We start from the raw sequence: 13,776 nt of genomic DNA, 5'->3' as shown, positions 1-13,776 counted from the left end.
TTTTAAGTTTGTTTGATTCTAGGTTTTTTCTTTTACAATTCTTTGGTAATTATTTGTATTAAAGCAAAGTTACATTTTTGTAGATCTCATGTGCCACTGTGTTAAAACTTTATTTAGTAAATTGTGATTTTTAAATCTGTGATAACCTTCATTGGAAAAATTTGAAACTTACTACAAATATATATTTTTTTAAATATTAGGCACAGTCTGATGAAAAGGCATTGATTGCCAAGTTGCACCAACATAATGTCTCTCTTCAACTTAGTGAGGCTACTGCTCTTGGTAAGTTGGAGTCAATTACATCTAAACTGCAGAAGATGGAGGCCTACAATATGCGCTTAGAGCAGAAACTTGATGAAAAAGAACAGGCTCTCTATTATGCTCGTTTGGAGGGGAGAAACAGAGCAAAACATCTGCGCCAAACAATTCAGTCTCTACGACGACAGTTTAGTGGAGCTTTACCCTTGGCCCAACAGGAAAAGTTCTCTAAAACAATGATTCAGCTACAAAATGACAAACTTAAGATAATGCAAGAAATGAAAAATTCTCAACAAGAACATAGAAATATGGAGAACAAAACATTGGAGATGGAATTGAAATTAAAGGGCCTGGAAGAGTTAATAAGCACTTTAAAGGATACCAAAGGAGCCCAAAAGGTAAACATTTAAACTTGATTTTTTTTTTTTAAGAGACAGGGTCTTGATCTGTTTCCCAGGCTGGAGTGTAGTGTTACAAACATAGCTAGAACTCCTGGGCTCAACTGATTCTCCAGCCTCAACCTCCTGAGTAGTTGTAGCTGGGAGTACAGGGCACCACACCATACCTACCTAATTTTAAAAAATTTTAAAGTTTTTTTGTAGAGACAGGGTCTCACTTTGTCACCCAGGCTGGCCTCGAACTCCTGGCTTCAAGTAATCCTCCTGCTTTGGTCTCTCAAAGTGCTGAGATTACAGTCATGAGCCACTGTGCCCAGCCAATTTTAAATTCATTATCTTCAAAGAGTTACGTGATAATTTCTTAATATGTGCCTAGATGAAAAATGCATAAGATACAATTAAATTCCAATTATGATTCATTAATTTAGATTTTACAACTTAGCAGTGTTGGCTGTTTGAATGTCTATTATTTGTAAAAATAAAATTAGGCTTTTCTAACCAAAGATTTTAGTGGGAATGTTCAGATTGTATAATAGCAAAGAATTTTAAATACTGTAGACAAATTTCTATTAATTAAACACTAATTATTCTTAAACATTGTAGTAGTTATCAGTTGATTTCTACTGTTCATAATTATCTTTGATCTACAATTAGTGAGCCCACATTTATTTTTAATATGGTTTTATCTTCATTTAGAAAGAATTAAATGAAAAGTAATTATCTTTCAACTACATCCTATTCGCTAGGCTAGAAACATTTAGGATTTCTGTTTTTGAAAGTGATATCAAAGTTTAAATGACCTGCTTATAGTCAGTGTTCAATAAACATATAACAGAAGAAAGTGAATACTAGTGATATCCATTCCAACATAATTTGAAGATTTTTATTGTAAAATCCCACGTATTTGTAGAAATGTCTATGGAAATCCTAAATAAAATTTTGTCAGGTAGCTTGAGAAAAGATAACATTGTGTCTTATTTTATTTTAGAATGCCCATTACTTTCAATTAAAATCATTATCATCAATGGAGGAATGTTATTTGTTGACATAGCATTTACATTTGTATATATAAATTGTAAATCTTAGGTAATCAACTGGCATATGAAAATAGAAGAACTTCGTCTTCAAGAACTTAAACTAAATCGAGAATTAGTCAAGGATAAAGAAGAAATAAAGTATTTGAATAATATAATTTCTGAATATGAACGTACAATCAGCAGTCTTGAAGAAGAAATTGTGCAGCAGAACAAGGTTTTATTTTAAATTTATTTTGTTTTTTCCCTAAGATTTTAAGCAAGAATATTGCACTAGTGACTATGTTATTCTTCTAATTAAGTGCACTTTCCATTACTAATTGATTATGTAATAATTTGTTTTTTATTTTCTAAACTATTCTAAAAATTCATATTTATTTAATTTTTATAACAGTAGTCTTAATCTTAAAAAGAGCAATACATAAGCAACCTCATTTGGTAAGTTAATTTTTATTTTGGTATTGGTTATTTGACTTTTCACAGTTCCACGTTTCTACTGGCTCTCACTGGTAGAGTAAGAAGGCAGCTTGTTATAGAATAAAGTATATGCTTCAGAGACAGATGAAATTCATTAAACATATGACTGTCTCAGAGATTGTTCCCTCTGCTTAAATTGTTCTTAGCCTAGATACCTTTGGTATTTACACTTTCAGTGCCCGCAAGTCTTGGCTTAAATGTCTTACCTTATCAGTGTGTCCTTCACCAGCCACCTAATATACAACAGTAAATCCTACTATCAAGATTCCCTTGAGATTAATTAACTTAATTTTTCTCCATAGTGCTTGTAACCTTCTGACATATTACCTACTTACTTTTTTATTGTTGACTGTCTTTCCTTCACTAGAATGTAAGTTCCATGGTGACAGGGATTTGGTTTTGTTTACTGCTATATTTGCACTGCCTAGAATGATGCTTGGCACATGATATATATCATTAAATATCTTTTGCATAGCTGGATGCATGGATGCATGGATGGATGGATGGATGGATGGATGGATGGACGGATGGATGGAGAGATTGAAATCCTTACTTCACATCTGCCTTTCTCTGTGATCTTACACAAGTTACTTCACCTCTCTGAGTTTGTATTTTTTTCCACAAAAGGAAAATAATTACAGTATCTTCGATGTGTTGTGAGGATTACATAAGAAAATATATATAAAATGCCTGTTATGTGCCTGATGTCTTTGTATAGATGTCTGACATAAATTGTCTTTCTTTTTAGTTTCATGAAGAAAGACAACTGGCCTGGGATCAAAGAGAAGTTGACCTGGAACGTCAACTAGACATTTTTGACCGTCAGCAAAATGAAATACTAAATGCGGCACAAAAGGTATGAATGATGAATCTCGTTTGCTACTCTGTAGCATAGACTAGAGGGTTAGCTCACAGAAATAATTCCTGTATCAGATATAATTTTAATTGATTGTTATATTGTCTATTTAAAATATAAGAGTGATTTAATGTATGTTTTATCATACAGCTGTAAATATTAATAGTTACTCTCAATGCTGCCACTGCTTTGTTAAAAAACATACTATTTGTTAATAGTTTGAAGAAGCTACAGGATCAATCCCTGACCCTAGTTTGCCCCTTCCAAATCAACTTGAGATGGCTCTAAGAAAAATTAAGGAGAATATTCGAATAATCCTAGAAACACGGGCAACTTGCAGATCACTAGAAGAGGTAATTAGAAGAATTTGCATTTTGATTATTATTTGATATTATTTGGTATGTTTGGGGGGCTTTCTAAATAATATTTCTTTATGAGGACAAGGCATAGAATGATGAATCTCTTGCTAATTTCACTGTTTTTCTATTTTCCTATAATGTTTCTAATAGCTGATAATAAACAGCAGATATAGTTAATTTGAATTCACTATTTATTTAATTACTTCCTGTTACCTTTAGGTACACTGAATATGAAAGGAAACAAAAAGCATTTAATTGTAGCTCTATGGGCAGTATATTATCTTCCCTTATATGATCTCTTTATTCTTATTTTTTTGGTTTTACTTTGAAGTGCATGTTATATAATCTATGAATCAGTTTTCAGTTCATTCCCTTTTATGAACTTCAGCCCTTTAAAGGGCTGAAGGTAAATTAGAAATTACTTTCTGTTTTAACCTAGTTCTTGAATTTGATTAGTAGGTGGTCAAATCTGTCATCTTTATTAAATTATTCAGAAAATAATGTAAACTGAATATGATTTTCATTTTAGTTTTCATCTAAATATATTAACTAGAAATACATTTAAAAATATACATAAAGGAGTTTTCCAAGTAAAACTGTACATTTTTAAGTAAAACTTAGATCTTCTTCAGTAATTGTAAGATTTGTCATTTATGTGAATTGCCATTGAATTACTTAATTTAAAATACCCACCTTAATCCTCTTGAAGAGTAAAAATGTTTCTGATTTTTTCTCTTTTGTTTTAATAAGCTGCAGATTTTATAATAGTAATTTATTGACTTGGGCCACTAAAATTCCAGTTTTGTACTTAACTGACTTATAGATTAGTCTTCTAATGCTCTGCTAGTCAATGGACCAAAATAAAAGAAATAATTTATTACATATTCTTCCTAAATCTCATACCACCACACTTTTATAGTTCTGAACTGTAATATCTTGATAAAGTACCTTAATTAAATTTTATTTTCATCATGACAATGAAGTTTCTAACATATGTAATATTCTTGTAAATAAGCATACAAATAACTGTTGTCAATTAGAATTAGTTTAACCTTATTAAATATCAAATGGCTATTGTACATATGATGTGAAAAATAAAGTGAATTTTTTTTTTTTTTTTGCTAATAACTAATCTAAAATTCAGATGAAGCATTTTAAAGGAAAAAAGGATACTTTAATGATCTATTGTGATTTAATCATTGCAGAAGCTGAAAGAGAAAGAATCTGCTTTAAGGTTAGCAGAACAAAATATACTATCAAGAGACAAAGTAATCAATGAACTGAGGCTTCGATTGCCTGCCACTGCAGAAAGGGAAAAGCTCATAGCTGAGCTAGGGAGAAAAGAGATGGAACCAAAATCTCACCACACTTTGAAAATTGCTCATCAAACCATTGCAAACATGCAAGCAAGGTTAAATCAAAAAGAAGAAGTATTAAAGAAGTATCAACATCTTCTAGAAAAAGCCAGAGAGGTATTTTATTATATTATGAGTTATACTGTTTCATGTATTAGTTTTTTTAAGCAAATGCTAAATATTTTACCTTAAAGTGGTAGTTATTTTCTTGCTTTCAAATGATTCTATTTAAGAACTGTGACTTGCATGTGATTGGATTACACCTCTATCAGTAAAACTGGCAGTTTGTGTAAATGTGTCTCTCTTATACACTGACTAAATAAACCAGGAGTAGCTATCATGGTGAAATCACATGATTTTGAAAAATATTTTAATTTAGTTTATAGGTGAGGGTTGAGGCAATAGGGGGGAATGAAATATATCACACTGGTAATCAGTAGAAATCAGATTTGTTAGAACTTTGTGGGGGAAAGCTGACATTTAATTTTTTCTAGAAATAACTTAAAAGATGATAGATATGTGTTATTCTAATTGTTCAGAATAAATTATGAACTGAGGCTGGGCCTGTCAACTTGAACACTCTGCGAGGGAACATGCCTACCAGTCTAAATACATACATATATGGAGATACTGTTTCTTCCTCATCTCGAAGGAATTTTAGAAGATTAAAGAGAAAATATATAAGGTCTTCAAAATGTGAATTTATTTTAATCACAATTTAAGATATAGTTTTGATTTTCTTTAAAACAGGAGCAAAGAGAAATTGTGAAGAAACATGAGGAAGACCTTCATATTCTTCATCACAAATTAGAACTACAGGCTGATAGTTCACTAAATAAATTCAAACAAACAGCTTGGGTAAGATTCTAAGAACTTTGTTCCATTCTTTATTGATTTTTAGACCAAATACATTGAAATCCAGTTATCTTCTCCTTTTTTGGAATACAAGTTACACTTTTTGTTGCCAAAGTAATCTTCTGAAAATGTAGCTCTGATCATTCTTCCTCCTGTAGCTCATCACTGTTCACAAAATTATATTTATACTCCTTACCCATATGCTCAATCTTCTATGAACCTACCTGCCTTTCTTTTCAAATTCTATTCACTATAAGTTTACCTATATTTAACTTCCAGAATTCAGCTCATATTTGCCTCTTTTGACCATTCTGTTCCATATGTATGAAATGATGTGTCTTTCATCTTTTAATGTATAACCTTAGCATATTTGAGCCTTACTTCATTAATTCAGTCAGCATTTATTGATCTCCTGCTACATGTAGACATTTTGTTAGCTATTGTAAATACAAAGAATAAGGTCTATATTTCCTGTCTTCTTTAAGCCTTCATTATCTGTTAAATCATTAAATTTTAGATTAGATACTGTATTTTGATCATTTGAAGAACCAATTTAAAAATATAGAATAAGTATGGCATTGAAATATACATGCCTGTTTGCTAATATATTCATATTTTATAGGATTTAATGAAACAGTCTCCCACTCCAGTTCCTACCAACAAGCATTTTATTCGTCTGGCTGAGATGGAGCAGACAGTAGCAGAACAAGATGACTCTCTCTCCTCACTCTTGATCAAACTAAAGAAAGTGTCACAAGATTTAGAGAGACAAAGAGAAATCACTGAATTAAAAGTAAAAGAATTTGAAAATATCAAATTACGGTAAGTCTTCAAAATGTATTGTAAAAATAGGCAAATGATAATAATGATATAATGAAGATAAACATAAGTGTTTGCTATACTAGGCACTGTTTTAAGACTTTTAAGTATATTGTCTCATTTTTATCCTCAGGTCTACTGATTACATATGTTATCATTTTCCCCATTTTATAGAGAGGATATGGCCTCAGGAATGCTTAATAGCATGCCTGGGAGTAGATGGGAAAGCCGTAATTTGAAACTAGTCAGTCTGACTCAAAAGCCAATACAAATTCTTTTCCAGAATCTCATTTTTACCTTATTCAAGCCTCAGTTTCATCTTATTTATTTATTTATTTATTTATTTTTATTGTTTTATTTATTTATTTATTTTTGAGAAAAGTCTGGCTCTATTGCCTAGGCTGGAGTGTAGTGGCATAATCTTGGCTCACTGCAACCTTGACCTTCTGGGCTCACGCTATCTTCCCACCTCAGCCTCCAGAGTAGCTGGCACTACAGGCAGGTGCCACCACACCTGGGTAGTTTTTTGTATTTTTGTGGAGACAGGGTTTCTCGATGTTGCCCAGGCTGGTCTCGAACTCGTGAGTTCAAGTGATCCGCCCACTTCGGCCTCCCAAAGTGCTGGGATTACAGGCCTGAGCCACTGCACTCGGCCTCATCATCTTTAAAATGGAAATAGCAGTACTTACCCTGGCCCTTTCAGGGTGGTTATATGAAGGTCAAATTATACCATGTATGAAAGTAATTTGAAAACTGTCAAATAACATACAGATAAAAAACTTTTGTTTGCACACTTATAAGAGTGTCTGGCATATAATAGAGATTCTAACATTGTTCAACCAATTTATCAGAACATAGATTTGAAGCTCAAAATAGGTTTATAGTTACGTAGTTTCTAAACATTGTAGTATTATCTGTATGGGCCTAAATTTTATTATCTGAGGAAACATGAGAAAGTTGAACTACTTGACTTATAATTCCATTTCAGCTCTCAAGCCCCTATTAGAGCCTTTGATTCTTTACACACTTATTCAAATGCCTATGACAGGATTAACACTATTTTTGCTTTGCTAGGGAGCTGCCACTGTTAAGAAATTACTTTCTAAAAGAAGGAAAATTGGCAGCAGCATATGTGTATTTTCAGTCTCTTTTCCTCGCTCTATTAAATTTTGTACATGAGATGTTATTTTTGGTCTAGTAAATTTCTATCATGTTTTGGAGTATAAAATGACTTGTGCTTTTGCATCCAATTTGTGGGTGTAGAAAATCATAATCTTTTGAAATACCTTATATAATTTTTTTTTCCACATGAAATACTTGAAGTTATTGTTGTGTACCTTATCATGTCATTGTAGCCCAAAATTGTACTTGTGTTCTCTGTGTGCCTATTTTGATGTATATTAGGAAATTATGGATCCGTGTGATTACTTAAGTAAAACCTGATATTTTCACAATTTGATGATGACTCTTTAAAGTTAGACTTAAGTTTTGCCAAAAGCAAGAAGCCTCAAAGAATAACATTTGTTCATGTGTTAATGCTATCTCCCTCTTACTGGTCAGAACCTCAGTACGGATGCAGTGTCCATATGCACAACAATATATTAATTCAGTTTAACAGACTTAATGCTGAATGAGCAATAAGATTAATTGAATTAACTAAATCTTTTAATACTATCCACTTCCATATATATATATAGTTACAGATACAATGCTAGTGAATTTGTACCATAAACAAATAAATAATACATGTGATTTCTGTGAAAATTTATATTAGTCTTTTCAATATGTCAGTATAGGGCAGTATTTCTCAAATATAGAGGATCAGTTTTTCACAGTTGTACCTCTTGGGGACATTTGACGATGTCTGGAGACATTTTTGATTGTCATGGCTAGGGGGTGCTACTGATATCTAGTGGGTAGAATCAAAAGATGCTACTAATCATCGTATCATACACAAGGCAACACCACCAACAACAAAGAATCATTCACTCAAAAATGTTACTAGTAGTGTGGTTAGGAAACTATCATATAGAGGAAGCAGTCAAATTTTACAAGAGCCATAGTATCTAAAATGCCCTTTTGTTCATTCTCTATATTATTTGATTAGAGTCACAAAATAATTTGATAAGATTGTTGCCAAAAATATTAGAAACTAGAAGAAAAACGTGTTGTTAAGTTAAAGAGTAGTTAAGTGAAATAAAGAATTATTCTTCTTTGGATTTGGCTGCCTGCATCAAGATTTAGATTGTAAGGATAGTTAGGACTGAACATTTGCCCTGTGTGAAATTTGTATTAATCAAGGTATTAATTGCAGCAACCACTGTATTAATTACATGTGTTTGGCCAGGTGTGGTGGCTCATGCCTCTAATCCCAGCAGTTTGGGCTTATCAGCCGAGGCGGGCTTATCACCTGAGGTCATGCGTTCAAACTGGCCTGGCCAACATGGTGAAACCCCATCTCTGCTAAAAATACAAAAATTTTGGGGGCCTGATGGTACACACCTGTAGTCCCAGCTACTCAGGAGGCTGAGGCAAAAATATCACTTGAATCTGGGAGGTGTTGGTTGCAGTGAGCCGAGATTGCGCATGTGCACTCCAGCCTGGGCAACAGAGTGAGACTGGGTCTCAAAAAAATTTAAAAAAAAAAACACACACACACACACACACACATATGTTTATTTACATCAGGCTCCAAGAAAACCATGAAGATGAAGTGAAAAAAGTAAAAGCAGAAGTAGAAGATTTAAGGTATCTTCTGGACCAGTCACAAAAGGAATCACAGTGTTTAAAATCTGAACTTCAGGCTCAAAAAGAAGCAAATTCAAGAGCTCCAACAACTACAATGAGAAATCTAGTAGAACGACTAAAAAGCCAATTAGCCTTGAAAGAGAAACAACAGAAAGTAAGTAACAACAGAAAATTATCAACATTTAGGAAAAATGTGTGGTAGATTGCTTTTAGAGAAGATTTGTAAATTTATAAAAGATGGTAGTATAAATCTCTGTGTTGTAATAAAAAGTATGAGCTTTATCTTGTGTTGTTAAACAGGGTCTTTTAGACAATTCTGTTAAATGGCCTTATTAAATGCTGTTTTTGGGGGCAAATATAGTCCAATTTATCTTTTTATGCTGTCAATCTGATTTTTGAATTATCTGTATGAAATGAGGAAAAATCTTAATGTATATTACAAAAATATACATATAATATACATTACATTGTATTTTCTTTTTTTCTACTGGGATTTTTTGCTACTGAGGCTATTTTTAACAAATGAACAATTTCGAACAATTTGAGGGATTGAGGGAAGTATTATAATGACAAAAAGGAAGGATGAAAAAGGGGGTCATAGAGATGGTTTTGTGGGAAGGAGTTGGTCGGTGTATTCTGATTTATTAGGTTTTCAGTTTATCTTAGATTTGATCTATTTAAATTGTTTTAGAAGGTGCTGGTATTTTTCTGTGCTAGCTCATGAAATTTATGGGTAAACTTTAAGTCTTTCCTAGTCCTTTTGTTGTCTACCTAAATTCAATTAATTTCATATGGAAGGATGTACTAAGTGAGTAATAAAAATATCTAAACTTGGATATTTGAAAACCAAACATATCCGATTTTTGTAATAGCTTGATTTAATGCTGAGTTCTCAAAATCATAATTACAATTTTGAACTTTCACATTCAATGTGGAAAGAATTGAGTGTAATTACAAAAGATTTATTTGAAAAAGTTGAGTTGTTAATTTGTGAAATATGTTCCATTAAACTCATAGTATTTTAGGAAAATAGTAGGAAGTAATAAAGCTTGTTTATTTTTTGTATCATGTATTGTTCATATAAAATGTCAGTTTTCCTTTAAAAATTACATTTTTTATTTTGTAATTTTTAGGCACTTAGTCGAGCACTTTTAGAACTCCGGGAAGAAATGACAGCAGCTGCTGAAGAACGTATTATTTCTGCAACTTCTCAAAAAGAGGCCCATCTCAATGTTCAACAAATCGTTGATCGACATACTAGAGAGCTAAAGGTGAACATCAACATGTGTTAATGTGACAAAATTTTTGATAATTCCTATTGGAAGATAATTCACTATGATATATAGTAATTTTGCTAATGAATAGGGAATTTTAATGCACTGTTGGTGGATAGACATAGACACACACATGCATTTTTCAACATTAAGTCTCTTTATGATATTCATTTACTGATTATCATCTTGGGGATTAGGAAAGGATAGGCCATCATGAACTACTCTTTCTAATGAAATTAAATTTAAGAAATATTTTACTTAGGATTTTTATTAAGACTTAATTTTTTTAGAGCAATTTTAGGTTCACAGCAAAATTGAGAGGAAGGTACAGAGATTCCCATATATCTCCTGCCGGGAGATTGGTACATTTGTTACAATTGATGAACTTATACTGATACATCATAATCACCCAAAGTCCAAGTTTAACTCTGTTTTAGCTCTTGGTGTTTTACACTCTGTGTGTTTAGACAAATGTATAATGATATGTATCCATCATTATAGTATTATACAGGGTATTTTCACTGCCCTAAAAATCTTCTGTGCTTCTCTTCTTCATTCCTCCCTCTGCACCTCACCAAACCCCTGGCAAGCAGTGATCTTTTTACTGTCTCCGTAGTTTCACCTTTTCCAGAATATCTTATAGATGGAAACATACAGTGTGTCCCCGTCATTCTCACCATAGGACAGCTAGGAACTCCTTTCTAATGTCATATATATTGTCTAGTATTGTGAGTTACCCTTTTATGTCTTATCTTTATAAAGTAGGTTAGAAATTACTTCAAGTCAGAGATTTGTTCTATACTACTCTTATGCTTCATAGTGTTTAAAACATTGCCATATATACTGTTATATACTTATTTAATTAATTCAGCCAAAATGAAATGTGCATATTTGATAAAATTTTATTTGTGGGTGTTTGTTGAAGATGAATTGCTTTATACTAGTTTTATTTTATTTTTTCTCAAGGTCGACTGTTTTCAAGGTAGACTTGACATGAATATGGAAAAATATATGTAGTTTGTTTTCTTTCGCTTGTGTACTTAAAAATTCAGACTGAAATTTTTTATAATGGTATATTTTCTGTTTTATGTTCCTTTTATCATTGATAGTCGATGAAGACTCATGAATAATACCTTTCTTTTTCTCTTATTAGACACAAGTTGAAGATTTAAATGAAAATCTTTTAAAATTGAAAGAAGCACTTAAAACAAGTAAAAACAGAGAAAACTCACTAACTGATAATTTGAATGACTTAAATAATGAACTGCAAAAAAAACAAAAAGCCTATAATAAAATACTTAGAGAGAAAGATGAAATTGATCAAGAGAATGATGAACTGAAAAGGCAAATTAAAAGACTAACCAGTGGGTTACAGGTAATTTTATATTTAACTCTGATAACATCTGATTTATAGTATAGAGGCAGTAGTTTATTTCTACTTTATAATTTTATCCTTGATATTTGTTAAAACTGACTTTCAAATCATTTTGATTAATGTAATTAATTTCTTCAGTGACTTCTATTATGTTTATAGTTCTAGAGTAGCATATTAGCATATTTTATTAAAATGCAGAAGCAGCTACCGGATTATCTTATATATTAAAAGTGTCATTTAGAAAGTATGGTCAGTGATAGCTTCAGAAAGTTTCCATTATATAATTGAAATATTTACTGTCTATTTTGTTTTATATTTATTTATAAAAATATAAAGATCCATTTTACTTTTTAGGGCAAACCCCTGACAGATAATAAACAAAGTCTAATTGAAGAACTCCAAAGGAAAATTAAAAAACTAGAGAGCCAGTTAGAAGGAAAGGTGGACGAAGTAGACCTAAAACCTATGAAAGAAAAGGTATGTGAACAAACATGCTGACTAATATGCTTAAGGTAGTGACAGAGTAAGTTAAATACATAGTTGATTAACAGTTAATATACTACCTTAATTTGAGAACCTAGCTGTATTAATTCTGTATTAATTTTGAGGACTATAAGTAGTATTGGATAGCATAGAAAAGTCTAAAGAAAGTTTCCATTCTGTAGGAATTTACAGTCTACTTGAGGAGATACCTGTAATGTAACTCTTACTTGGAAATTACTACATCAATTCCATTCATCTTTCTGACATTAGAGTACCTCTAAAGTTCCTTCACACCTTACATATTCAACTGTGTATCATTTCTCTCCGAAGTAATCATTTACACAAGTTGGTGCTTTTGACTTTTGGGACAGAAAGATAGGCATTTTAAGACCCACACTTTGACCCAGATAGGTTCTTTTTATCCTTCAGGAGACTAGGCTGCTTTTACAGAAAGCAAAGTGATTTGGAATATATTCAGTATTTGCGGTAATAATCAGTAACCAATCTGCTCATAGATTAATACTGTGGGAGAAATTGCTTAAAATTTTATAGTTCATAGTAAACTATTTTGTAATAAAGATTACTAATTGAAATAATCAACCCCCCAAAAAACTAAAATTGGCTAAAATGTATGTAATTAAATTTGTTATGGACAATAAATTGGAGATAACTTGTTGGTAACATTCAAAATATCGAAAGTGAACTGGGAAATGTTGGTGTTAGCAGTAATATTTACCCTTGAAGAAAATCAGTATGGAGGAGCTATGGTTAGGAAAAATTTTTATTATAAAATTTACCCAGAAAATATTTAATATCTACAAAATAATTTCAATAACATGAAAATGGAAAAGAAAATTCTGTCTTTAAAGGCATTGAATAGAAAATAGGTAATGGAATTCAAATTTCTTAAAAGAGTATGCTCCAAAAATTATTTTCTATGAAAATTCATTGATGTCAGTGTAATTCTGATGACACTATTTGCATGGAGTCACAACACGCTTGCTGTCAGAAGCTTTGCTGGTGAAAACTGTAACATCAAAGTGTCCTTACTCTTTTGGATTTCCATCTTTGCTAACTCCCTAATTGGGATAGGCCTAATCTTATCCTTAAATGGGGATAGGTTAGAAAGTGGTATGTTTGTTCCTAACTGGTATGTTTCTATACCAGTTTCTAACCTGATTCCTATCAGAATGCTTTAAGAGCCTTGTGGCTTTGCCTGGACTCTTCTATGCTTCAGTTTATTCAGTTTATTTATTCAGTTTTTTTCTTCCTTAAAGTGGAAATAATACTATCTGTATTGCCAGTTTCTTAGGATTATTTTACATAAAATGATAAGATATGCAGAAGTCTTTTGTAAGCCATCACGTCCATAGCAGTGTAAGATTTTACTACTAACTAGAAAGAAAACACAGGGGTCTATGCCCAATATTAAAATTGGTATTCAAGAATCTAGTGAGAATATTTTTTTGGGTTCTATAGTGCTTG

At 31.8% G+C, this 13,776-nt stretch overlaps 1 protein-coding gene across 1 annotated transcript in view; it reads left to right on the top strand.

Annotated features, from left to right (window-relative positions):
• CEP290 (centrosomal protein 290) overlaps window positions 1-13,776 on the top strand; it is a 94,149-nt gene that overhangs the window by 52,739 nt on the left and 27,634 nt on the right. Inside the window, exons 31-41 of the mRNA XM_025402708.1 lie at window positions 201-656; window positions 1,743-1,907; window positions 2,916-3,023; window positions 3,242-3,376; window positions 4,588-4,854; window positions 5,488-5,595; window positions 6,215-6,414; window positions 9,100-9,313; window positions 10,293-10,430; window positions 11,587-11,808; window positions 12,163-12,285. Of these exons, the coding sequence (XP_025258493.1) occupies window positions 201-656; window positions 1,743-1,907; window positions 2,916-3,023; window positions 3,242-3,376; window positions 4,588-4,854; window positions 5,488-5,595; window positions 6,215-6,414; window positions 9,100-9,313; window positions 10,293-10,430; window positions 11,587-11,808; window positions 12,163-12,285 (2,136 nt within the window). The remainder of the gene's footprint in view (window positions 1-200; window positions 657-1,742; window positions 1,908-2,915; window positions 3,024-3,241; window positions 3,377-4,587; window positions 4,855-5,487; window positions 5,596-6,214; window positions 6,415-9,099; window positions 9,314-10,292; window positions 10,431-11,586; window positions 11,809-12,162; window positions 12,286-13,776) is intronic.

This window comes from Theropithecus gelada, chromosome 11 (assembly GCF_003255815.1).
Source record: "Theropithecus gelada isolate Dixy chromosome 11, Tgel_1.0, whole genome shotgun sequence".
Taxonomy (NCBI): Eukaryota; Metazoa; Chordata; class Mammalia; order Primates; family Cercopithecidae; genus Theropithecus; species Theropithecus gelada.
The sequence above is the reverse complement of the archived record's forward strand: the minus strand, read 5'-3'. Positions and strand labels throughout refer to the sequence as shown.